This window comes from Corythoichthys intestinalis, chromosome 4 (assembly GCF_030265065.1).
Source record: "Corythoichthys intestinalis isolate RoL2023-P3 chromosome 4, ASM3026506v1, whole genome shotgun sequence".
NCBI classification, from domain to species: domain Eukaryota; kingdom Metazoa; phylum Chordata; class Actinopteri; order Syngnathiformes; family Syngnathidae; genus Corythoichthys; species Corythoichthys intestinalis.
In genome coordinates, this window is record NC_080398.1 from 23,652 (window position 1) to 50,571 (window position 26,920).

General features: G+C 39.0%; 1 protein-coding gene across 2 annotated transcripts in view; it reads left to right on the forward strand.

Annotated features, from left to right (window-relative positions):
- Positions 1-26,707, forward strand: part of LOC130914388 (olfactory receptor 6N2-like) — a 41,987-nt gene extending 15,280 nt beyond the window's left edge. Inside the window, exons 2-3 of one of the 2 annotated variants that reach the window (XM_057833533.1) lie at positions 19,329-19,418; positions 24,803-26,707. In XM_057833533.1, the coding sequence (XP_057689516.1) occupies positions 25,009-25,947 (939 nt within the window). In that variant the 5' untranslated portion in view covers positions 19,329-19,418; positions 24,803-25,008 and the 3' untranslated portion in view covers positions 25,948-26,707. Of the gene's footprint in view, positions 1-19,328; positions 19,726-24,802 lie in introns of those variants that run through there. The other variant, XR_009062904.1, reaches the window with a different exon arrangement.
- Positions 26,708-26,920: the final 213 nt, after the last annotated feature.

A 26,920-nucleotide genomic window follows, 5' to 3' on the forward strand; every position in this document is an offset into this window, starting at 1 on the left:
GTAAGGAGTTCAATAAGAAGTTCTAAAAGACGTGGCTCCATACACCTTTCTGTAAGTTTCTCCTGTTAATGTCGATCACCTGTCTTCTGTTGTACATAGGGTTATATGTGTACACAGAGATGCAGTATATTGTATGAGTCTTGTAATTGGTCTTGTTAGTGGTTGAATGCTAGTATAGCGAAATAGCTGTGTTGCTTATGAGGTTTTTTTTTACGATAAATACGTATATAATGGCAACTGTTGACTTCTGTCGGAGATTTGTACTGGTGTAATCTGTAAAATCCCGTTTGTTGTCGCATCTTTGCGCTGGCGATGGTAGTAAACTAGCAAAGTCTGATTTTGCCTCGGCTCCCGTATTCCCTAATAGCAATCAGTGAGCTCAGCTGCGCTAGGCATTATGGGCAATGTAGTTTTGAATTAGAACTGCTGCGGTTGGAAACATGCTGGCTGAATCGCTTGTCAGTTTATTTCAGTTATTGTTTGCGTACAATTTAGAACATTGTATGAGAATAAAAATTGAGTGGGAATAACATTTTGTCGACGACAATTGTCGTGATCGTAATTTTAAAAAATGTTGAGTTGGCACATAGCCAATTGTGTGTGTGTATTAACTGGACTACATTTCCATGAGTCTGCATTATATAATTTTTTAAATAATTATACTTATTTGGAAATTTTTTATTGTTTGATTATTTTTTTTTTAGGAAGAATAAAGCCTGTTGAGTAAAAAAAAGTGGGAGATATACGCATCTTTGAGTGATCTTCGAGTAAAATTCAAGAATCTCGAGGCAGGGCCGAGTGTCCTCTTTTTTGGAAATCAAAATATGGTCACCCTAACTAAAAGCTACATTTGGCCATCACTGCTTCCTTGGGGTAGACAGTCAACCTCTGCTGCCACTTGCTCTCAACACTGTTGTCATCCAACATTCCTCCTAGCATGCATGGCGGCGCTACAGATGTAAATAACAGTCATGTTCTGCTAATTATTTCTTCAGTTACTGTTCCAGTTGTTTCATAAATTGCTAGTTATGGTATTTGGTCACATTTTCTTGGATAGTGGTGCCATAATCCTGTCATAAGACAGTCATAATTATTACATGACACTGTCATAAGCGTTAATGAATGCCTATAACAGATGTCAGTTAGTGTCATCCAGCAAATTATCTCACTTTTGAATGGACGTAAAAGATATGAGCTGGACATAAATGGATTTAGTGACATAATATGCCACATGACACATATTGACATCTGTCATAAGCATTCAGTAATGCCCATGATAGTGATATGTCATAATTATGATGTTCTTATGACAGTCTTATGATGCCGCTGTTACCTATTAACCCAAATAAATCAACAAATAAGCCACACTGGACTACAAGCCGCAGGATTCAAAATGAGGGAAAAAAGTAGCGGTTTATAGTCCAAAAATTAGGGTATTCAGTGGGGAAAAAAATCCCACATAAAGAAATAATTATTTGACATCAAATAATGTGTCTCACAATTATTAGCACCCCTGGTGTTAATACTTGGTACAACCCCCTTTTGCCAACAAAACAAGATCTGGGGACTGAGATGGCCATGGGAGGAGCTTGATTTTGTGTCTGGTGAACCATTTCTGTGTAGATTTGGCCATATGTTTAGGGTCATTGTCTTGCTGAAAGACCCAGTGATGACCCATTTTCAGCTTTCGGGCAGAGGGCAACAGATTTTTATTTAAAATGTCCTGGTATTTCAAAGCATTCATGATGCCATGCACCCTAACAAGGTTCCCAGGGCCTTTGTAAGAGAAACAGCCCCACAGCATCACTGACCCACCCGCATACTTCACAGTGGGTATGAGGTGCTTTTCAGCATGTGCATCTTTCGTGGCACGCCAGACCCACTTAGACTGTTTGGTTCCAAAAAGCTCAATCTTGGTCTCATCTGACCAAAGCACACGGTCTCAGTTGAAGCCTGGGACCGTGTGCTTTGGTCAGATGAGACCAAGACTGAGCTTTTTGCGCGGTCATTTGCTGTGTGAATTTATGTTTTGTATCAGGTCACACGCTGCAACGTGAGAAATGTCACCAGTGACCACACAAAAGATCCTACAAAAGTTTAGGACTATGCACTACAGTTGAAAATTATGAGCGTGATCACTCATGACAACATGGCGTCATTCATGTTTGAATATAAGGCCTCCTCTTCCTTATCATTGTCGCATTGTGTCCTGTCCTCCATTTTTTGCTCTTCTTTATCGTTGGCACACTCGCACAATTGGTCACCATCGTCTTTTGTCTTGATCTCTGCGTACTCGGTGGCCTGGTGATTAGTCGCCGCCTCCCTGGTGTTGTTTCTCTTGAGCGCGGAGAAGTTGATGTCGGCGTACTCCACGTCCGCCCTGGTAGCCCCCTCGCCACCATTTTTAAGGCCATACTCGTGACGAAGAAGTACGTCGATCTCAGAATTAACATTTAATTAGTAAATCGACAGACTTCATAATGTATTGATGGGACACGGGGCGCTGGGCCGATAAATAGGGGGCCTGCATTGTTGGCTGACCGAGTTGAATCACAGACAAAGAGCTTTTTCGTTAAAAGTTCTTGTGAATAAATGCTTAAATCCCTGAATTCTTTATAGAAATCGACGTAAAACAGTCTCGATTCTTGGTTAAAGGCAAAAAAACTGCAGTAAGCATTTATTTTATGTAAATATGTCGAAGTACAATGCTAGTCTGTTAGTGAATGTAGCTAGCGGCCGCCTGATGTAAACATAGCTTTTCCAGTGAGAATTCTTGTAAATAAATGCTAAGATCCCAGAATTCTTTATAGATATGGACATAAAACAGTCTCGATTCTTGGCTAAAAGCTAAAAAAAAAATTTTAAAAAATGGGCAGTTAGCATGTATTTTACGTACAGTAAAATGTCGGAGTACAATGCTAGTCTGGTAGTGAATGTAGCTAGCGGCCGCCTTATGTAAACAGAGCTTTTCCGGTGATAATTCTTGTGAATAAATGCTTAAATCCCCGAAGTCTTTATAGATATGGACATAAAACAGTCTCGATTCTTCGTTAAAAGCTAAAAAAAAAAAAAAAAAAAGGGCAGTTAGCATTTAATTTACGTACAGTAAAAATGTCGAAGTACAGTGCTAGTCTGTTAGTGAATGTAGCTAGCTGCCGCCTGATGTAAACAGCTTTTTTCGTTGAAAATTCATGTAAATAAATGCTCAAATCCCTGAATTCCTTATAGATATGGATGTAAAAGTCTCGATCCTTAGTTAGAAGCTAAAAAAAAAACCTGCAGTAAGCATTTATTCCACGTAAATATGTCGAAGTACAATGCTAGTCTGTTAGTGAATGTAGCTAGCGGCCGCCTTATGTAAACAGCTTTTCCGGTGATAATTCTTGTGAATAAATGCTTAAATCCCCGAAGTCTTTATAGAAATGGACATAATACAGTCTCGATTCTTCGTTAAAAGCTAAACAAAAACAAGAAAACATGCAGTTAGCATTTAATTTACGTACAGTAAATATGTCGGAGTACAATGCTAGTCTGTGAGTGAATGTAGCTAGCGGCCGCATGATGTAAACAGAGCTTTTCCGGTGAAAATTTTTGTGAATAAAAGCTTAAATCCCCGAAGTCTTCTTTGTTAAAAGTATTCTTTGTTAAAAGCTAAAAAAAAAAAATTTTTTTTTAAACGGGCAGTTAGCATTTAATTTACGTACAGTAAATATGTCGAAGTACAATGCTAGTCGATTAGTGAATGTAGCTAGCGGTCGCCTGATGTAAACGGAACTTTTCCAGTGATAATTCTTGTGAATAAATGCTTAAATCCTTGAAGTCTTTATAGATATGGACAGAAAACAGTCTCGATTCTTCGTTAAAAGCTAAACAAAAACAAAAAAACGGGCAGTTAGCATTTAATTTACGTACAGTAAATATGTCGGAGTACAATGCTCGTCTGTTAGTGAATGTAGCTAGCTGCCGCCTGATGTAAACAGCTTTTCCGGTGATAATTCTTGTGAATAAATGCTTAAATCCCCGAAGTCTTTATAGAAATGGACATAATACAGTCTCGATTCTTCGTTAAAAGCTAAACAAAAACAAGAAAACATGCAGTTAGCATTTAATTTACGTACAGTAAATATGTCGGAGTACAATGCTAGTCTGTGAGTGAATGTAGCTAGCGGCCGCATGATGTAAACAGAGCTTTTCCGGTGAAAATTTTTGTGAATAAAAGCTTAAATCCCCGAAGTCTTCTTTGTTAAAAGTATTCTTTGTTAAAAGCTAAAAAAAAAAAAATTTTTTTTAAACGGGCAGTTAGCATTTAATTTACGTACAGTAAATATGTCGAAGTACAATGCTAGTCGATTAGTGAATGTAGCTAGCGGTCGCCTGATGTAAACGGAACTTTTCCAGTGATAATTCTTGTGAATAAATGCTTAAATCCTTGAAGTCTTTATAGATATGGACAGAAAACAGTCTCGATTCTTCGTTAAAAGCTAAACAAAAACAAAAAAACGGGCAGTTAGCATTTAATTTACGTACAGTAAATATGTCGGAGTACAATGCTCGTCTGTTAGTGAATGTAGCTAGCTGCCGCCTGATGTAAACAGAGCTTTTTTCGTTGAAAATTCTTGTAAATAAATGCTCAAATCCCTGAATTCCTTATAGATATGGATGTAAAACAGTCTCGATCCTTAGTTAGAAGCTAAAAAAAAAACTGCAGTAAGCATTTATTCCACGTAAATATGTCGAAGTACAATGCTAGTCTGTTAGTGAATGTAGCTAGCGGCCGCCTTATGTAAACAGAGCTTTTCCGGTGATAATTCTTGTGAATAAATGCTTAAATCCCCGAAGTCTTCTTTGTTAAAAGTATTCTTTGTTAAAAGCTAAAAAAAAAAAAAAACGTGCAGTTAGCATTTAATTTACGTACAGTAAATATGTCGAAGTACAATGCTAGTCGATTAGTGAATGTAGCTAGCGGTTGCCTGATATAAACGGAGCTTTTCCGGTGATAATTCTTGTGAACAAATGCTTAAAGGGTATGTAGTGCCCTGGGAAAATTTTAATATTCCATCATTTATCCATAAACGCATGCCTTTTGTATTCATATCATGCCACTTCGTGTAATTACACACAAGAAAATGAGAGAAATTTGGCTCGATTGTCAAGCTAAAACGACCGGCGCCCGAGATCTGGCAGATTGTGTGCGTGACGTCACGACAAGTGAAGAGAGTGCCACCGGCCACTAGGGGGGCAGCGCCTCTCTGCATCAATATAATTCCTTCTAGTGAGGGGAGAATTAGGGGTGTTTTGAGCTGTTTATGCTGATGCATTGTGTTCGTCCTGCACATATTCCCTCATGAAGAAACACCCCTCGTTGTCAATAAAAGAGAATTCAGAATTGACAGTGAGGGCTGTTTCTTCAACAAGAAAAAGGCTCAGTGCTTTAATACTGAATGGCGGCGATGATGGCAGACAATTTTGTTTCTAGTTTCAGCGACGAATCCGACGTAGAAGGACGTAACGAATGTTCATCTAATGGTGACGAGGAGAGTTACAAAGCTTTAATCGGTGTTTTAGGTTACCAATTTGAGCCCAAACGAACGCCAATGCAGCGTAATTAAACGGTCATTGAGGGGAGCAATGACAGTGATGAAACATCGGCAGCAGATCATGTGGGAAACACCAATGATTTCTTTTGCATTTCTTTTTGTGAAGCTGATACACCGTGATTGCAAAATAAAGGAATGCATAGAATAATTATCATTTATTGCGCTATCTTAGCTTTTCGCTCTGCCAAACACACAAATATGAATGGGATCAGAGGATTTGTTCTATATATTTTACGAACGATAATTTATACATGTGTCCAGTCCTGTATCCAATGCGTGACATTTTTTTTTTATTATAAAAGAGTGCTCACTCTGGCCATTTCGAACTTGGCTGCTCCCCTCCTTTGCTTAGCTTTAGCCTCCTTTACCAGTCATCGTCCTCTCTCTTGATATCTCGGGACATTTAGGTGGCTGTGCCTGTATGGTCGGCACCGCATCTCCTTTGACCAGCAATTTTTTAGCAAAATCCAATTTCACTTGTCCGTAGTTCGAGAAGCTTTCAGTTGGAAAATGCGCACCACAGAAAAGCGTGCCGGAGGCTGTGTCTAGAAAATTAGCCCTCTTTGCACAGACGAACTTTACCCATTTTCTGTGTAGTCCAGCTTTTTTTTTTCGCGTTCAGGAACTCATGGATACTATATTCCGATAAATAACTATTTGTACACCACATAGCACAGCAGTTTTGAACCATTGTTGTGATGTTTTGGTCAAACAAACCCCAACGCTACTCTCTCGTCGTTAAAAAACAATGGCACCTAGCTCCGCCTCGGCTATTTCCGGAACACTTTCGGTAATGTTCGTCATTTTCGATCTATTTTCGATAATTGCTCATTAATGTGATTGATTTTTTTGTTAACTTTATCAGTATTTGTTATCTTGGCACATAACAGTTCTATTGATGTCTCACACCCCCTTTGCCGCTACATCCCCTTTAAATCCCCAAAGTCTTTATAGTTATGGACATAAAACAGTCTTGATTCTTCGTTAAAAGCTAAAAAAAAAAAAGGGCAGTTAGCATTTAATTTACGTACAGTAAATATGTCGAAGTACAGTGCTAGTCTGTTAGTGAATGTAGCTAGCTGCCGCCTGATGTAAACAGAGCTTTTTTCGTTGAAAATTCTTGTAAATAAATGCTCAAATCCCTGAATTCCTTATAGATATGGATGTAAAACAGTCTCGATCCTTAGTTAGAAGCTAAAAAAAAAAAACTGCAGTAAGCATTTATTCCACGTAAATATGTCGAAGTACAATGCTAGTCTGTTAGTGAATGTAGCTAGCGGCCGCCTGATGTAAACAGAGCTTTTCCGGTGATAATTCTTGTGAATAAATGCTTAAATCCTCGAAGTCTTTATAGATATGGACATAAAACAGTCTCGATTCTTCGTTGAAAGCTAAAAAAAAAAAAAAAAAAAAGGGCAGTCAGCATTTATTTTACGTAAAGTAAATACGGTGAAGTACAGTGCTAGTTTGTTAGTGAATGTAGCTAGCTGCCGCCTGATGTAAACAGCTTTTCCGGTGAAAATTCTTGTGAATAAATGCTTAAATCCCCGAATTCTTTATAGATATGGACATACAGTAAAACAGTCTCGATTCTTCGTTAAAAGCTAAAAAAAAAAACGGGCAGTTAGCATTTATTTTACGTACAGTAAATATGTCAAAGTACAATGCTAGTCTGTTAGTGAATGTAGCTAGCGGCCGCCTGATGTAAACAGAGCTTTTCCAGTGATAATTCTTGTGAATAAATGCTTAAATCCCCAAAGTCTTTATAGATATGGACATAAAACAGTCTCGATTGTTCGTTAAAAGCTAAAAAAAGAACAAAAAAACGGGCAGTTAGGATTTATCTTACGAACAGTAAATATGTCAAAGTACAATGCTAGTCTGTCAGTGAATGTAGCTAGCGGCCGCCTGATGTAAACAGAGCTTTTCCGGTGATAATTATTTTGAATAAATGCTTAAATCCCAGAAGTATTTATAGATATGGACTTAAAAAAGTCTCGATTCTCCGTTAAAAGCTAAAAAAAAACAAAAAAAAACGGGCAGTTAGCATTTATTTTACGAATAGTAAATATGTCAAAGTACAATGCTAGTCTGTTAGTGAATGTAGCTAGCTGCCGCCTGATGTAAACAGAGCTTTTTACGTACAAAATTCTTGTAAATAAATGCTTAACTCCCTGAGGTCACGTACAACTAGACTCAGAGATTTTTTTCCCAGGGCCATCCGCGTTCTTAATACTGAACAGCACTAATTCTTCATGATGCTGCTATGTAGCGCCTTTTGCACAATAATTTATTCTTGTCTTTTATTCAGTGGTATGTTTTAGTTGTGTGTTATTTTATTGTCTTGTGTTTTATGGTCCCACGGAGTAGCTTTCCAATTTCGTTGTTTGCTCTGCTTGCAATGACAATAAAGGAATTGAACTGAATTCCTTATAGATATGGACGTAAAACAGTCTCGATTCTTGGTTAAAAGCAAAAAAAACTGCAGTAAGCATTTATTTTACGTAAATATTGCGAACTTTGACGCCAATGCCGTAGCAGCTAATTTCTCCCATTGATTTTTTTCACGTTTCAAAATGCATGCATGATACTAGAAGTATAATAATTACCTTGAATCCTCGAACAAATCACTCCTGAGACAATCCTTCCTGTTAGTATGCGGTACAGCTTTCGTACTTTTATCCTAAATCTGGCGTTGAATGCTGCATGTGTCGCTACGACCGACTCCGAATAACTGAAGCGGACTGAGGGATGCCTGGCCCCCTGCTTGAAGGCGTTACGCAGTGGCTGGCCGAATTGACTCGTCAATACAATTATGAAGTCTATGGTAAATCGTATGTACTGTAAATGAATACCTGTGGGTCCTCTTGTGTGGCAACCAGCTCCATATCCAGACTACCGGAGCTATTGTTTGGTTTTCTACACATGAACATTGGCACAAAGTGTTGTGAGTGTATAAAAAAAAATAGCGAAAGGAAAGATGGCGCACCTGCAGCAACTCCGGAATGACCAACACAAGATGGCGGACAGCAGAGTGCCGCTCAAAAATGCGATGAAGACATCTGGACGCAGACTTGTAAAGGAAGCTTTTCAAGGCTTGGTCTGCACAAAACATGGGGAGGGAGGATACTTTTTGACAAACATCATGAAAAATTGCTAATTTACAAGAATTACTTTGAGTTTTATTAGATCAACTCAAAAATTGGAATATCAGTAGAATGAGTTTGAAGGAGTGAGACATCTCCAAGGCCACATCTGCAACATCAACTCCCACAATCAGTTCTTCCAGACAGTCCAGAACAAATGGCAGGACATCTTGTCTTTACAAGTAACATTTGGATAAGAAGGAACCCGACACCGAGAAGTGAACTCTCAGCACTCACGTAGAGCTGAGGTGGCAAAATCCACAACCCTTGTTGCCCTGACAACAATAACTCCCGAATCCTCCTGTCCAATCCACAAACAGACAATAATCCTAAACAACGCCCAAACACACCGTTCTTCTGCCCACAGCCCGTCCCGCGAGAGCCTTCAAAAAGACTGTGTTTAACTAATCGCTGTCATTTTTCTCAGGAACCTCTTGTTGACGTGTGATATGGTGACCCTGAGTCCGCGCCTGAGTCTATTTTCTGTTTGCCTTACCGTATAATCGCTGTCAACCTGAATAAATTGTCAACTCGTGCTTCAAAGCCTTTTTCCAGCTTTCAAACTGGCGTCCGTACAAGAGGTTAGGACTAAGGTGAATGCGCAGAGTTTGGCCTTTTGGCCGGGTTGTAAGGTTTCTGCCGGCTCGGGTCGTTGGAGCTGCGCCAGCGCGGGACTGGCGGTTCGGTTTAATGATGGGCGGATCGATACCAAAATATCGATATTTCGATCCAGCGCGTTAAGTTTTAGGTATCGATCCCCAAGCAAAAGAATCGATATTTGAAATTAATATACAGTATTATATTTTCTTTGTCTATTTTTTATCATCAGAATGGCTGAGAACTCTGCAGGTTTGTATATACATATACAGTGGGGAGAACAAGTATTTGATACACCGCCAATGGGTTTTCCCATTGTGAGTGTATCAAATACTTGTTCTCCCCACTATATATATATATATACATACTGTATATATATATATATATACATATGTATGTATATATATATATATAACACTCAGATGACAAAAAAGTTCCGCTCTGAGACCCCCAATTTGGCCAAATTTCAAAATTGTCCGATATGCATGTGTGATACATCATTGGAAAGCTTAAAATCTCTATTTTCTGGGGGAAGAAAAAAATTCAACAGGAGGGCATTTCCAATAAAAAAAAAAGGGTTTTAAACAGCAAAACCCTATCTGGAGGCGAGAGCACGCGAGAGCAGAATTACAGACGCCATGACTTTAACGAGATACAGTGCCTTGCAAAAGTATTTGGCCCCCTTGAATCTTACAACCTTTCGCCACATTTCAGGCTTCAAACATAAAGATATGAAATTTAATTTTTTTGTCAAGAATCAACAACAAGTGGGACACAACCGTGAAGTGGAACAACATTTATTGGATAATTTAAACTTTTTTAACAAATAAAAAACTGAAAAGTGGGGCGTGCAATATTATTCGGCCCCTTTACTTTCAGTGCAGCAAACTCACTCCAGAAGTTCAGTGAGGATCTCTGAATGATCCAATGTTGTCCTAAATGACCGATGATGATAAATAGAATCCACCTGTGTGTAATCAAGTCTCCGTATAAATGCACCTGCTCTGTGATAGTCTCAGGGTTCTGTTTAAAGTGCAGAGAGCATTATGAAAACCAAGGAACACACCCGGCAGGTCCGAGATACTGTTGTGGAGAAGTTTAAAGCCGGATTTGGATACAAAAAGATTTCCCAAGCTTTAAACATCTCAAGGAGCACTGTGCAAGCCATCATATTGAAATGGAAGGAGCATCAGACCAATGCAAATCTACCAAGACCCGGCCGTCCTTCCAAACTTTCTTCTCAAACAAGGAGAAAACTGATCAGAGATGCAGCCAAGAGGCCCATGATCACTCTGGATGAACTGCAGATATCTACAGCTGAGGTGGGAGAGTCTGTCCATAGGACAACAATCAGTCGTACACTGCACAAATCTGGCCTTTATGGAAGAGTGGCAAAAAGAAAGCCATTTCTCAAAGATATCCATAAAAAGTCTCATTTAAAGTTTGCCACAAGCCACCTGGGAGACACACCAAACATGTGGAAGAAGGTGTTCTGGTCAGATGAAACCAAAATTGAACTTTTTGGCCACAATGCAAAACGATATGTTTGGCGTAAAAGCAACACAGCTCATCACCCTGAACACACCATCCCCACTGTCAAACATGGTGGTGGCAGCATCATGGTTTGGGCCTGCTTTTCTTCAGCAGGGACAGGGAAGATGGTTAAAATTGACGGGAAGATGGATGCAGCCAAATACAGGAACATTCTGGAAGAAAACCTGTTGGTATCTGCACAAGACCTGAGACTGGGACGGAGATTTATCTTCCAACAGGACAATGATCCAAAACATAAAGCCAAATCTACAATGGAATGGTTCAAAAATAAACGTATCCAGATGTTAGAATGGCCAAGTCAAAGTCCAGATCTGAATCCAATCGAGAATCTGTGGAAAGAGCTGAAGACTGCTGTTCACAAACACTCTCCATCCAACCTCACTGAGCTCGAGCTGTTTTGCAAGGAAGAATGGGCAAGAATGTCAGTCTCTCGTTGTGCAAAACTGATAGAAACATACCCCAAGCGACTTGCAGCTGTAATTGGAGCAAAAGGTGGCGCTACAAAGTATTAACGCAAGGGGGCCGAATAATATTGCACGCCCCACTTTTCAGTTTTTTATTTGTTAAAAAAGTTTAAATTATCCAATAAATTTTGTTCCACTTCACGATTGTGTCCCACTTATTGTTGATTCTTGACAAAAAATTAAAATTTTATATCTTTATGTCTGAAGCCTGAAATGTGGCGAAAGGTTGCAAGGTTCAAGGGGGCCGAATACTTTTGCAAGGCACTGTATTATCACGTACTTACCTTGTTTCAATCCAAAAACTCTATGTAGCATGTATCACCGAGTGTCAAGACATAGTTGTGAATGCCCACAGCTGGATTTTGGGGGGATTTTATGAGTGAAACATGGCAATATAACAAGGGACGCGATGCAGAAATCGCAGACATCAAGGAGTGGTCGACATTTTCTTTTTCATATATTTACCCTTTTAAAAGATTTTCATCATGGAACCGCTGGACATCCGTCGCTGCCTTCTGCTCCCATCTGGGGGGACAGGCCCGGCGACGGTGCTCATGTAGCTGGCAGACCACAAGACCGAGACTGCCCTGCTTAACCAGCGCCACCACCTGAAAGAGTCGAAGATTTTTTTGAATGACAACTTGACTCGCCGAAATGCCGAAATTGCAAGAAAAGCACGTCAACTCAAGAAAGCTGGGATAATAGCCAACACCTGGGTTCGGATTGCAGGATCCTGGTCAAGACGCAAGATATGAAGATTAAAGCTATTACGAGTCTTGACCAGCTGACTACAATAGCTGGATAACTGTAAATACTACACAGCGTACATAACAACTTGTGGATGTGGACGGTAAGCTGAAACTTATCAACGGCAGGAGTCTCTACAAGAATCTTGAACACATTAAGGATTATCTACTAAAGATAGCAAAGGCTCTGACTTTAATTTGATATAACATGACACAAATGAATCGGGCATCTAAGGGGGAGGGGTGTTGCAATTATGATTGACAATCTCCTGGAATGTATTACAAATGAGCTCCTAATCCCCAATTGTGAAAACATAATTATCTGCGGTGTCTACCGAGCTCCTGACTCAAATTTCTAGTTCACTGAGTATATGGAAAAGATTCTGTATAAAACGAATAATAAGCATGTTTTCGTTGTGGAGACATTAATCTTGGGATAAAATATGTACAACATGTTTGATTTTTCTCATACATTCATGTCTGATGAAACTTACAGTGACCTTTGTGTGCGCCAATTGTTGCTACCATGTACACCTTAGCAATGTATCCTTTTAAGAGACTTATAAGAAAAGCTTTTTGAGTCGCTACTCACACCAGCTGTGATAACACATAATCACTTTTGCCACACACATAGCCACAACAAAATGCTGAAAGACCCAGTGAAGACCCATCTTCAGCTTTCGGGCAGAGGGCAACGGATTTAAAATGTCCTGGTATTTCAAAGCAATCATGATGCCATGCACCCTAACAAGGTTCCCAGGGCCTTTGGAAGCGAAACAGCCCCACAGCATCACTGACCCACCCTCATTCTTCACAGTGGGTATGAGGTGCTTTTCAGCATGCGCATCTTTCGTGGCACGCCAGACCCACTTAGAGTGTTTGTTGCTCAATCTTGGTCTAATCTGACCAAAGCACACGGTCCCATTTGAAGCCTGGGACCGTGTGTATTTTTGTGTGAGATCAATGAAATACCAGGACATTTTAAATCAAAATCTGTTGCCCTCTGCCCGAAAGCTGAAGATGGGTCGTCACTGGGTCTTTCAGCAAGACAATGACCCCTATACATATGGCCAAATCTACACAGAAATGGTTCACCAGACACAAAATCAAACTCCTCCCATGGCCATCTCAGTCCCCAGACCTTGTTTTGTTGGCAAAAGGTGTACAAAGTATTAACACCAGGAGTGCTAATAATTGTGACACACATTATTTGATGTCAAATAATTTTTTCTCTATGTGGGATTTTTTCCCCACTGAATGAATGAAGGTTGGATTTTTCTCTTTTTTTTTTTTTTGAAATATTATTTGAATTAAAAAAAAATATTAGAAGCTAAAAAACACATCTTTTTCAGGGGTGCCAATAATTATGGAGGGCACTGTACTATAGTGTATATGTGGTTCACTTTCCTTTGTTGCCCTTAGACTTGTTTGCGCCCCCCTCCCTTCCGTTAGCTCGCTATTAGCACGCTAGCTTATTGAGCAGTGTTCGTTTTCACCGCTGGAAAATACACCAGCTTCGCTTAGAAAGCTTCGAATGTACAACAGTAAAGAAAAGTGGAAAATACAATTTCTATGTTGTGACCACAAACCCAAACTTTTTGGGGAACAAAAGTGTTTTCATATGTCAATGCGACGAAACAAACTAAGAAATACCACTTAGAACCTGGGAACAAAATATGTTTTACATAGTGTTATCAGACAACTCTACCAATTACCACAGAATGGTTGCCCAGTAAACCAAACCATTTTCCCCCCGATAATAACAGTTATGAGGTGGTCAGTTGCTAACTCCTCTGTTCAGTTGTGTTTGGTCAAAACCCCTTTTAGAATTGAGTAGAAATTGCCTAGCTCATTCGTGTCATCGACTGGAATTTGCTTAATGAGCGGTAGACCTTCAACTCACAAGTACAAGTCCCGTTTCAGGTGTTTTTGTTTTTGTTCAACCCAGTCAGAGTCATGCAAACAATGACTCAAGAGGTCTACTTGAGTCCATGATTAAGTAAAAACCCTATCGTTACCACCTGATCTCTGGGAGTTCTTTGGCCAGGTCTTCCAGCAAGGCAGGGAAGTCCAACGTTTCCAGTGAAGACGGGTTGACCAAGTAAACTTTAGCCTGTGTGACACCCTGGGATGTCAGAGCATCCATGCTAGCTCTTCTTTTGGAATCCAGATCTTGATTTTTCCCAGAAACCAAGAGAGTCAAGTAGACTGTCCGGATCTGCAGTGCATGGGCCCGCAGCACCACTGACACCAAGCTCGGTGAAGGAGTCTTTGTGAATGTTAGGAAGACCACATTGTAACGGAGGAACTTGACGGCATCCATGTAGACATCGGGCTCGAATGGAGTCACAATGGGGATTGGCGGAAGGTCCCACATCCGGAAGTCGGGGTGAGCGGGGTTAGGATAGCACCTCAAGTCCTCAGTGGCGACCGACGACGAGGGAACCACCCCTTCGTCACCAGCAGAGATTCTGTGAAGTGAGTTGATAAAGGTGGTTTTCTCCACCGAACACTCACCCGCCACAGCCAAGTTGAGCCTGCTGATGAGGAGGTCTTCCACCGCGTCTTTGACCTCGGACAAATTATTATGCTCCATAGAGTCTTTAAGGGTTTCCAGCAGGTTCACGCCTTTGAGTACGTCCACCATCTCTGCAGGGGAATAAATGTTTTAGTTACTTTACTGTGATTGCAAAAACACTCACAATCTTTATTTTTTTGTCTCATATCAAAATTGAAAACCATGATGTATGCATGAACGTGTTCTGAACAGTGTTGGGAAAGTTTATTTTCTACATGAAGTAGTTCAAATTGCAGTTCACAAATTTTAAAATGAACTGTTCAGTTCACTTTTGAACTAAAGTTCATGGTTACTGTGTGTGTGTGTGTGTGTGGGGGGGGGGGGGGGGGGGATACAGCACTAAAATGGTGGTATCGGTATCAGCGAGTACCAAGAAATAGACCACCGATACCATTTACTGGTATCACTTGAACGCAGCCTTCTTTCTCCTGACACTCACTACACTCAGTTTTGTGTGATGACTCGTGATCACTTTGCATGCCAAGCAGCTATCGCTATTGGCCTGCTCCAGACCAATGAGAGAAGGGCAATAGCCGCTCTTAACCGATGCCGGGACAGCTTTTTTATATGGAGGAAACCAGGAGAAGAAATGTCGGCATTCTGGAAATATTTCAGCATAGAAACTCCGTCGAGTACAAAGGCTGCATGCCACATTTGCGGCCTGAAAGTTTCAGCTGGAGGAGTTAATTCAGCCTGTTTCAATATCGCAAACCTGATGAAACATTTGAAGGTGAAAATTTGAACGAACACAAATAGTTTGAGGCTGTAACAGCGGGACTACTATCCAGAGGAAGGTGGCTGGACCGAGCAACAAACCCTGGTCAGTTCACTTCGTCTACTTTACTTGTCTTCGACTGAAAAAAATGTCGCAGTAACTTGAGACCTGTTTCAAAACTTCGAAAGTGCTGTAGAAGTAAGCTAAGTGGCTAAGTTGCGTGTGTATATATATAAATATATACGTATATATTAGGGCTGTCAAAATTATCGCGTTAACGGGCGGTAATTAATTATTTTTATGAATCACGTTAAAATATTTGACGCAATTAACGCACATGCCCCGCTCAAACAGATTAAAATGACAGCACAGTGAAATGTCCACTTGTTACTTGTGTTTTTGGGAGTTTTGTCGCCCTCTGCTGGCACTTGGGTGCGACTGATTTTATGGGGATTTCGCACCCATGAGCATTGTGTAATGATTGACATCAACAATGGCGAGCTACTAGTTTATTTTTTGATTGAAAATTTTTCAAATTTTATTAAAACGAAAACATTAAGAGGGGTTTTAATATAAAATTTCTATAACTTGTACTAAACATTTGTCTTTTAAGAACTACAAGTCTTTCTATCCATGGATCGCTTTAACAGAATGTTAATAATGTTAATGCCATCTTGTTGATTTATTGTTATAATAAACAAATACAGTACTTATTAGGGTTGTTCCGATCATGTTTTTTTGCTCCCGATCCGATCCCGATCGTTTTAGTTTGAGTATCTGCCGATCCAGATATTTCCCGATCCGAATGCTTTTTTTTTTTGCTCCCGATTCAATTCCAATCATTCCCGATAATTTTTCCTGATCATATGCATTTTTGCAATGCATTAAGAAAAAAATGAATAAAACTCGGACGACTATATGCATTCAACATACAGTACATAAGTACTGTATTTGTTTATTATGACACCATGGATATATCTTCTCTTCGTTGAGAAATAACATATGGTGTTAAGAAAACGATCGGCTACTATCTTTCTTCCCCACATTGCTTCCCACGATATTTTTAATTGTTGAGAGGGGAATTTTAAGGCTTTAGCATATTAAATATGAATGAATTAAATATGAATTAAATGAATGTATATATCCATCTTGTGTCTTATCTATCCATCCCAACAATAATTTACAGAAAAATATGGCATATTTTATAGATGGTTTGAATTGCGATTAATTACAATTAATTAATTTTTAAGCTGTAATTAACTCGATTAAAAATTTTAATTGTTTGACAGCCCTAATATATATATATATATTTCAAACGGAGTGGTATCGGAAGGGTACCGGTTAGTCTAAGACATTCACTATCATTATCGGGGCCAAAAAATGGTATCGGTGCAACACTAGTAGAAATGCAAGTTCTCCTGCTTGGAGGAGAAACAATGCTCAATTACATCCCCAGAACACCATATCTACTGTGAAGCAAGGGGTGGAAACATCATGCTTTACGGCTGTTCTTCTGCAAAGGGACCTGGACGCCCGATCCGTGTGAAGGAAAAGTTGAATAGCGCCACGTATCGAGAGATTTTGAATGAAAACCTTCTTCCATCAGCAAGGGCATTGAAGATGAGCCGTGGCTGGGTCTTTTAGCATGACAATCATCCCAAACACACTGCCTGGAAAACAAAGAAGTGGCTTTGTAAGAAGCATTTCAAGGTCTGGGAGTGGCCTAGCTATCTCCAGATCTCAACCCCATTAAAAAAAAAAAAATGGAGTGAGTTGAAAGTCCGTGTTGCCCAACAACAGCCCCAAAAATTCACTGCTCTTGAGGAGATCCGCATGGAGAAATGGACCAAAATACCAGCAACAGTGTGTGAAAACCTTGTGAAGACTTACATAAAATGTTTTGACCTCTGTCATTGCCAACAAAGGGAATATAACAAAGTATTTAGATCAACTTTTGTTTTGTTTGGTTTAACACGCTGCCTCTGACTCACGTCCTTGTTCGCTACAATGCGTTCAATTCACGTTTGGCCAAAATATGAACATGTTTATGAACGATCGATTGTTTATTGAACGCCTTAATGCACAACACTGGTAATGAGTATGCTGTGTAACAAAAAGTCTGAGTCAGTACATGTACCATTTCAGTCCAAAGAATAACGAATTGGGCCTGAGGGAAGAACTAATGATGACCCACTGATTACATTGAAATTTCCTTAGCTTAATTTATGTTAGCTTAGATACTTGTTTGATCCCTTAGGATCGTAGCGGCCAGTGAGTGACATAAAGATGGTGTAAAAACAAGTTCAGCCCCAGGGGCCAGTAAATGTTTAGCCGGTGGTCTCTCCTGAGAGAACCCGGTCTGAAAAACAAAAAACAACTGTGACCACTGGGTCGTCATTAGGTATTCTCATAGGCACAGCTTGTTTTGCCACGTATACACAACTTAAATTATAGGTCTTCTGTCAACAAGATGATTAATGAGTTAAGCAAATAACAGTTATAGTAAAACAAAATAGTATCATACCCATATTGTGGAATCATTTTTAACATACTGTTTTATATGTATTGAATAGGGCTGTCAAACGATAAAAATTTTTAATCGAGTTAATCACATCTTAAAAATTAATTAATCGTAATTAATCGCAATTCAAACCATGTATAAAATATGCCATATTTTTCTGTAAATTATTGTTGGAATGGAAAGATAAGACACAAGACGGATATATACATTCAACATACTGTACATAAGTACTGTATTTGTTTATCATAACAATACTAAACAAAATTATTGTTATAATAATTTTTTTATCATTATTATAACATTAATTAGGTGTTTGATGGCACCCAATTGGGTGCCATTAATGTTAATGCCATCTTGGGTGTAAGATGGCTTTAACATTAACATTCTGTTAAAGCGATCCCTGGATAGAAAGACTTGTAGTTCTTAAAAGATAAATGTTTGTACAAGTTATAGAAATTTTATATTAAAACTAGGGCTGTCAAACGATAAAATTTTTTAATCGAGTTAATTACAGCTTAAGAATTAATTAATCGTAATTAATCGCAATTCAAACCATGTATAAAATATGCCATATTTTTCTGTAAATTATTGTTGGAATGAAAAGACACAAGACGGATGTATACGTTCAACATACGGTACATAAGTACTGTATTTGTTTATTATAACAATAAATCAACAAGATGGCATTAACATCATTAACATTCTCTTAAAGCGATCCATGGATAGAAAAGCGTGTAGTTCTTAAAAGATAAATGTTAGTACAAGTTATAGAAATTTTATATTAAAACCCCTCTTAATGTTTTCGTTTCAATAAAATGTGTAAAATTTTCAATCAAAAAATAAACTAGTAGCTCACCATTGTTGATGTCATTACACCAAACTCACTCCCCAGACTCATAAAATCATTTGGACCCAAGCGCCAGCAGAGGGCGCGAAATAACAAGAAACAAGCAGACATTACACTTCTGTCATTTTAATCTGAGCGGGGCATGTGCGTTAATTGCGTCAAATATTTTAACGTGATTAATTTTAAAAATTAATTAGCGCCCGTTAACGCGATAATTTTGACAGCCCTAGTTTTAAACAAAACATTATCATTTGCTGATGGCTTTTTGGATCTGGCACTGCCAGCCAAATAAATGGCTTTTCTATGTAACAGCATGACACTGAGGGGACGTTGACAATTTTAAGAATATTCTCATCCAAGCAGGCATGTTGAGAGACGCTTTTGAGAACAGGTCTTCAAAACAAGGGCTTCTATCGCCAAAATTTGCAAACTTTAGACATGCCTATTATTTCAAATCAGAAACTCACCTAGGGTAGTTAATGTTCACAATGGACCCATCATTATGCCCATAAAATAAATCCAAATAACATATTTCTATTGATAAATAATTTTTCTGTGTGCAGCTCCCTATAATAGACAACGAGGCCGGGGACCGGTATGGGTTCGTAGTGCATTTGGTACTGGGCCGCAAAGAAATACAGCATGTCAAAAAAGTGAGTACACCCCTCGCATTTCTGCAGATATTTAAGTATATTTTTTCATGGGACAATACTGACAAATTGACACTTTGACTCAATGAAAAGTAGTCTGTGTGCAGCGTATATAATAAAGGTAATTTATTTTTCCCTCAAAACAACTCAGAATATAGCCATTAATATCTAAACCCCTGGGAACAAAAGTGAGTACACTACATAGAAACTACGTACATCCCTAAATGTCCAAATTGAGTACTGCTTGTCATTTTCCCTCCAAAATGTGATGTGACTTGTCACAGGAGTGCTGTCAGCATTGCTGCAGAGATTGAAGAGTGTGTGTGTGTGTGTGTGTGGGGGGGGGGGGGGGGGGGGGGTTCAGCCTATTAGTGCTCAGACTATATGCTGCACTCTAAATCAAATTGGTATGCACGGCTGTCCCCCCAGGAGGAAGCCTCTTCTGAAGATGTTACACAAGAAAGTCTGCAAACAGTTTGCTGAAGACATGTCAACAAAGTACATTGATTACTGGAACCATGTCTGATGATACGAGCAGGCTTAGTTAGTTAGTTAGTTAGTTAGTTAGTTAGTTAGTTAGTTAGTTAGTTAGTTAGTTAGTTAGTTAGTGACATAATTTGCCAGATGACACTTAATGACATTTCTCATCAGCATTCAGTAATGCCCATGATAGTGTCATGTCTTAATTATGACCGTCTTATGACGCCGCTGTCAAATAAAGTGTGACCTATTAACCCAAATAAATTAACAAATAAGCTGCACAGGACTGTAAGCCGCAGCTGTCCTCACTGTATTATAGGATACTTACACCAAAAATTATTAACGATTTATTTGACAGCGACTTCATAAGACCAAATGAACCATCATGAAGCTTTGAACCAATTGGCTGAAAAGCTTCATTGCTTCAAGAAGCTTCATTCGGCTATCACTATTCCCTTGAGGGAGACAGTCAACCTCTGCTGCCACCTGCTGTCAACACTGCTGTCATACAACATGCCTCCTTGCATGCATTGCAGCGCTACAGATGTAAATAACAATCAAAATTCATGTTCTGTGCTAATTACTTCTTAAGTTACTGTTTGGTTGGTATTTGGTAACACTTTATTTGACAGTGGCGCCATGAGACCGTTATTAGACAATCATAATTATGACATGACACTGTCATGAGCATTAATGAATGCTTATAACATATGTCATTCATCTGGCAAATTAGCTCACTTTTGAATGGATGTAAAAGATCAAAGCTGGACATAAATGGAGTTAGTGACATAATTTGCTGGATGACACTTAATGACATTTCTCATAAGCATTCAGTAATGCCCATGATAGTGTCATGTCCTAATTATGACCGTCTTATGACAGCCTTATGACGCCGCTGTCAAATAAAGTGTGACCTATTAACCTAAATAAATAGATAAATCGGCTGCACTGGACAATAAGCCGCAGCTGTCCCCACTGTACAATGGGATACTTACACCAAGAAATATTAACCAGGTAACAATTTATTTGACAGCGACTTCATAAGACCAAATGATCCATCATGAAGCTTTGAACCAATTGGCTGAAAAGCTTCATTGCTTCAAGAATCTTCATTTGGCTATCACTATTCCCTTGAGCGAGACAGTCAACCTCTGCTGCCACCTGCTGTCAACACTGTTGTTGTCCAACATGCTTCCTTGCATCCATTGCAGCACTACAGATGTAAATAACAATCAAAATTCATGTTCTGTGCTAATTATTTCTTCAGTTACTGTTCCAGTTGTTTCATTAATTGCTAGTAGTGGTGTTTGGTAACACTTTATTTGACAGTGGTGCCATAAGACTGTTATTAGACAATCATAAATATGACATGACACTGTCATGAGCATTAATATATGCTTATAACAGATGTCATTTAGTGTTATCTGCCAAATTATCTCACTTTTGAATGGATGCAAAAGATCCAAGCCGGACATAAATAGAGTTAGTGACATAATTTGCCGGATGACACTTACTGACATTTGTCATAAGCATTCAGTAATGCCCATGATAGTGTCATGTCCTAATTATGACCGTCTTATGACAGCCTTATGACGCCGCTGTCAGATTAAGTGCGACCGATTAACCTAAATAAATCAACAAATAAGCTGCACTGGACAATAAGCCACAGCTGTCCTCACAGTATAATGGGATATTTACACCAAAAAATATTAACCCGGTAACAATTTATTTGACAGCGACTTCATAAGACCAAATGAACCATCATGAAGCTTTGAACCAATTGGCTGAAAAGCTTCATTTCTTCAAGAAGCTTCATTTGGCTATCACTATTCCCTTGAGGGAGACAGTCAATCTCTGCTGCCACCTGCTGTCAACGCTGTTGTTGTCCAACATGCCTCCTAGCATGAATTGCAGCGCTACAGATGTAAATAATAATCAAAATTCATGTTCTATGCCAATTATTTCTTCAGTTACTGTTCCAGTTGTTTCATTAATAGTTATGGTATTTGGTAAAACTTTATTTGACAATGGCATCATAAGACTGTCATTAGACAATCATAGTTATGACATGACACTGTCATGAGCATTAATGAATGCTTATAACATATTTCGTTTAGTGTTATCCGGAAAATTATCTCATTTTTGAATGGATGTAAAAGATCAAAGCCGGACATAAATGGAGTTATTGACATAATTGGCCGGATAACACTTAATGACATTTATCATAAGCATTAATAATGCCCATGATAGTATCAGGTCATGATTATGACGGTCTTATGACGCAACTGTCAAATAAAGTGTGACCTATTAACAGGGGTGAAAGTGGCTAGAATTTCTTGCCGGAACTCTGCGACGTGAAGGTCGCCACGGAGCCAGAATTTTTTTTTTTTTTTCCTCTTTCATTTTATTTTGGGCAGGGGGTGTCAAACCTCTTAAACTACTGAAATGCTAAGAAAACTGTTTTTGCACAGCTTTTTCTACAACACATCCAAAAACTGATTTTCATTCAAAATTGTGTTTTTTTCAATGATTTGCAAAATAAAAGTTAACTAAAACAGCGATAACCCCAACCTCCATCTCCTACTTTTTATTTTCCCTCATTTCCTCACATACTGAATGCCATATCTCAATTTTAACTACTTAAAAACATAGGATGTATGTTAAAATTGAAGTCAATGTAAACATTTACTTTTTCTTTTCTTTTTTTATAACAAAGATATAAGTAACATTCAGGAAAATAAGTACGAATGACTTATATTATGCAGAGTGAAATGGAATATATTTTGATGATTGCGCAAACATTGACTTGTTTTAAATCATAAGGAAATGAATAAGTAGCCTAACATAAATGAACAAATATGCAGATTGTCAGCTAAGATGTTCTAGACCTCCCAATCATAGCAAATAAAACTAAATATGATAAATAAGCCTCCTCAACGCTTTCGTTGCTCTTAAAGATTTGATCCATTTTATGTTGCATTGCCCTTTTTTGCATCAATTCAACCACCTTTTTTATTTTTATTTTTTTAATGCTGTTCCAGAAAACATGCACATTTGCACCAATCAGAGCTAACTATCTCTGCTGATCACGTGTATGTCAGCCAATTGAACAGATAAATGAGTCCAGGCGTTTTGCTTTGCTGCGTGCATTCACACATTGACGTGACTCATCATCGTCAGACTCGGATAACTGCAGCAGCTGGGGAAACCTCCATGCCGTCCGTGGAATAGAATAAATAATAAATATTGGTGGAAACAGATTACAACAGATATACAAGTGTTAACAACAAGCACTTTATTAGGCTACGTTCATACTACAGGTCTTAATGCACGAATCCGATTTTTTGTCATATCCGTTTTTTTGGCGTGCCCGGTCAGACTGCCTTTATCCATTGAGACCGTTCAAGTATTACGCATGCGCACTAATTCGCGGTCCGACACGTGCTGAGCAAGACGACCCGCATGCGCAGAAGCATCAAAACAAATGACACACGTCATCCGTCATTTCAGGGATGTCATATTTTGCTTTTCAAAAGGAGGACACAAATAACAGACATAAATAATCCCCGTTTAGGCTTATATTCAAAGTTTATATGGATCGATAGCATGCACGCACAGTCCGTGCACGCATACGGGCAGTTTGCCCCGACCTCGGCCGTGTAGGCGATGTTGAAATATTGCTCACTTGGAGCAGAGAGAAAACTGAGCATTCTCAGGCTTATCCTCAACCCATTTTTATTTTTTATGACTGTTGTCAAGCTCAGCCCTTCCCCAAAAGCCATGTTCACTGCAAGCTAGGCGCTAATAACGCACAGCGGCACCGCTACGGTAAGCGTCTCTCTCGCTATTTGATGACGTAATTGCTGCATGAAATCCGATTTGAGAGAGTGGACAGTACAGACCGCCGCGACAGTCTGGAAAAATGTGGCCCAGATCGTATTTGAACCACATACGAAAGTGACCCAGATCGGATTTGAAATGGTCCAGTTCTATGCGACTTGTCACGTTCAGACCGTCAAGTTAATGCCTGACTCGAGTCGGAAAAACGCGAGAAAATCGGATTCGTGCATTAAGACCTGTAGTATGAACGTAGCCTTATGCTTGTTGTTAACACTTGTGTATGTAAATCTGATGTTGGTAGATTGTTTAGTTCTTGGAGATGAAATGCATGTGTGGCTGCTTAGCTTTTTTTTTTTTTTCCACATAGCGTTTTGACAGTTACCGTCATATTTTCGGAATCAAAGCACCGTGTACCAGAACAGCATTACGGCCCTGAATCTTTTACCGGAACAGGGCCGGCCCAGCCTATACGCAGACTATGCAGCTGCTTAGGGCCCCTGAGCACTAGAGGGCCCCCAATCTGACAATTGTTTAATTTATATTCTATTTTGTTTACTACAGTTTGCTTTATTTGACTTTTGTGAGTTTTGATACTTGATTACAAGCTTAAAAGAATAAAAGTTCTTCCTTAACTTCTTTCTTTCCTCTTTTAGAAAAAGGTTTGGCGCTATCTACTGTAAGTACTGACAATCATTCGGGGTGAGAAGTTTGAAGTATGCAGTGCAACAAAATCTGATTAATATACAAAATATGGACGTATGGGTGGGATTGCATGTATGGGTTTCACAGTACACTGTGAGGAAATGGTGGGCCAAAAATATGGGCCCCTTTGCATTATTTTGCTTAGGGCCCCCAAATGGCCTGGGCCGGCCCTGTACCGGAACTGCGTTCTGGCCCTGAATCTTATACCGGAACTGCGTTCCTGACCATTCTGGCCCACTTTCACCCCTGCCTTTTAACCCAAATAAATCAACAAATAAGCCGCACTGGACTACAAGCCGCAGGTTTCAAAATGGAGGAAGAAAGTAGCGGTTTATTGTCCGAAAATAACGGTATGTGAATTATAGGACTTTTTCATCACTGATCAAGTTCACCCTGACAAGTTGGTGTTCCGCCTCCCGGGGAGTTGAAGGCAACAAAGGGGAGATATGGAACACCTCCTCAACCTGGTGACCAATCGCAAGCCATCATCAACCTGATCACTAACCATAGATGTCTTCTTTATCTTCATCTACAAGCATCCGCAGCAGCACTTAACTCTTGTGGTGTGACGATGGAACGGAACGGAACACGGGTGCTGAGTCTTGGTGGCTTCATAGACATAGACAAGTACAGATATGTTTACTTTGTGTTTTTGGTGGCAGTCTACATTCTCATCATATGCTCTAATTTTATCATTATTTATGTCATCAGGATTCACCGGAACCTTCATGAACCAATGTACATTTTCATTGCAGCTTTGTCTCTCAACTCACTTTTCATCAGTACTACTATCTACCCTAAACTCATTGTGGATGTCTTGTCTCATCAGCAGAGCGCTTTTTACTCCGTGTGTTTGTTACAGGTTCAGATTTTCTACAGTTTGGCTGCCGCTGATTTAATGTTGTTGTCAGAAATGGCTTATGACAGATACGTGTCCATCTGTAAGCCACTGCAATACGCATCCCTAATGAGTAAAACCCGTGTCTGCATTTTCTTGGCTTTGGCCTGGTTTCTGCCTGCCTGTCATGTGTCGGTGTCAGTGATTATTCAGTCCAAACAAGAACTTTGTAGTTTCATTTTAGGGGGGATTTTTTGCAATACTACAATTGTTAAGATTCACTGCACGACGCCGACATCTCTGATGGTGTGGGGTTTTATTGTTATAATGGACATGGCTCTCGTACCCGTGCTGTTTATCCTCTTCACGTATATAAAGATATTCACAGTGGCGTTTCGCAGCCAAGGAGAAATTCGGACAAAAGCCATCGATACGTGTTTACCCCACTTGATTGTTTTAATCCTCTTCGCCTGTTTGATTGTCTTTGATGTCATGATAGGAATTTTGGAGACGGAGCTTCCAAAACTTTTGCGACTGATCATGACTCTGCTTATATTAGTGTGCAGTCCAATGTTTAATCCGATTATATACGGTTTAAAGATGAAAGAAATCTTGAAACACATCAAGAAATTGTTGTCGTGTTGCAATCATGTTGAAATGATCCAAAAATAGCCAGGGTGTGTTTCAATCAAGGGCGTAGGTTTGCATAAGGGACGGTAGGGAGAAAAAACACTTGCAACTTTTCAGGATGCTCAAATTGTCGCCACCAACTTTTAAGCAACCTTATTTGCGTTTTATAATGACTTCTGTTATATTGGTCATTTAGATTGTTTTCCCATGTTTTCGTTGTTGTAAATGACCCCACCATTATAAGTGAAGTATTTTCATTATTTTTACTTGCTGAATGTGCCTAATTTTTTTCCTCCTAAATGCTCCCACACACACACACACACACACACACATTAGATATCAGAAATGTTAGTCATATTATAAGTTTTGTAAGAAATATAAAAAGACGTCAATGTTGTGGAAGTGGGGAACACACCACTAATTTTGCTACTGAAAGTCTGACCTGCATCAGAGTTGGCATACTATTAAATTGTGTGAACTTTCTAACCTGCTAAAACTCGAGTAGGAAGCTACTTAGAGAGAAGTGTCCTCCTATATTTGTTTTCTACTGTTAATGTTAATTAATCTGTGAGAAATGTAATGAACCGAGGTTAACCCAATCCTCAGTAAATTTTACTTTTTTATTTTATTTATTTATTTATTTTTATGTTATTTATGTGGTTGTAAATCAGCCCACAGGAGCTTACTTTACTTTTTTTTGTGTGGTTTTTTTGTTTTGTTTTGCTGTGCTTGTGGACAAAAACAGTAGTGTTTTACCTGAATGATGGCTCCATTTTTATTCATTTTTGGTTAACACTTTACATTTGGGGTCCCATAATTAACATTAGTTCATGCATTTTTAGACAATAACTAATGTTTAAGTAACAATACAATAATTCACATAATCCCTTATCTAACATGTATTAATACATTAATTAACACTATTTAATGCATTAGTTTATGCATATCCAGACAGTAACTAATGGTTTGGTAAAATTAAAAAAATATATATATATAACAGTTTACTTAACATTAA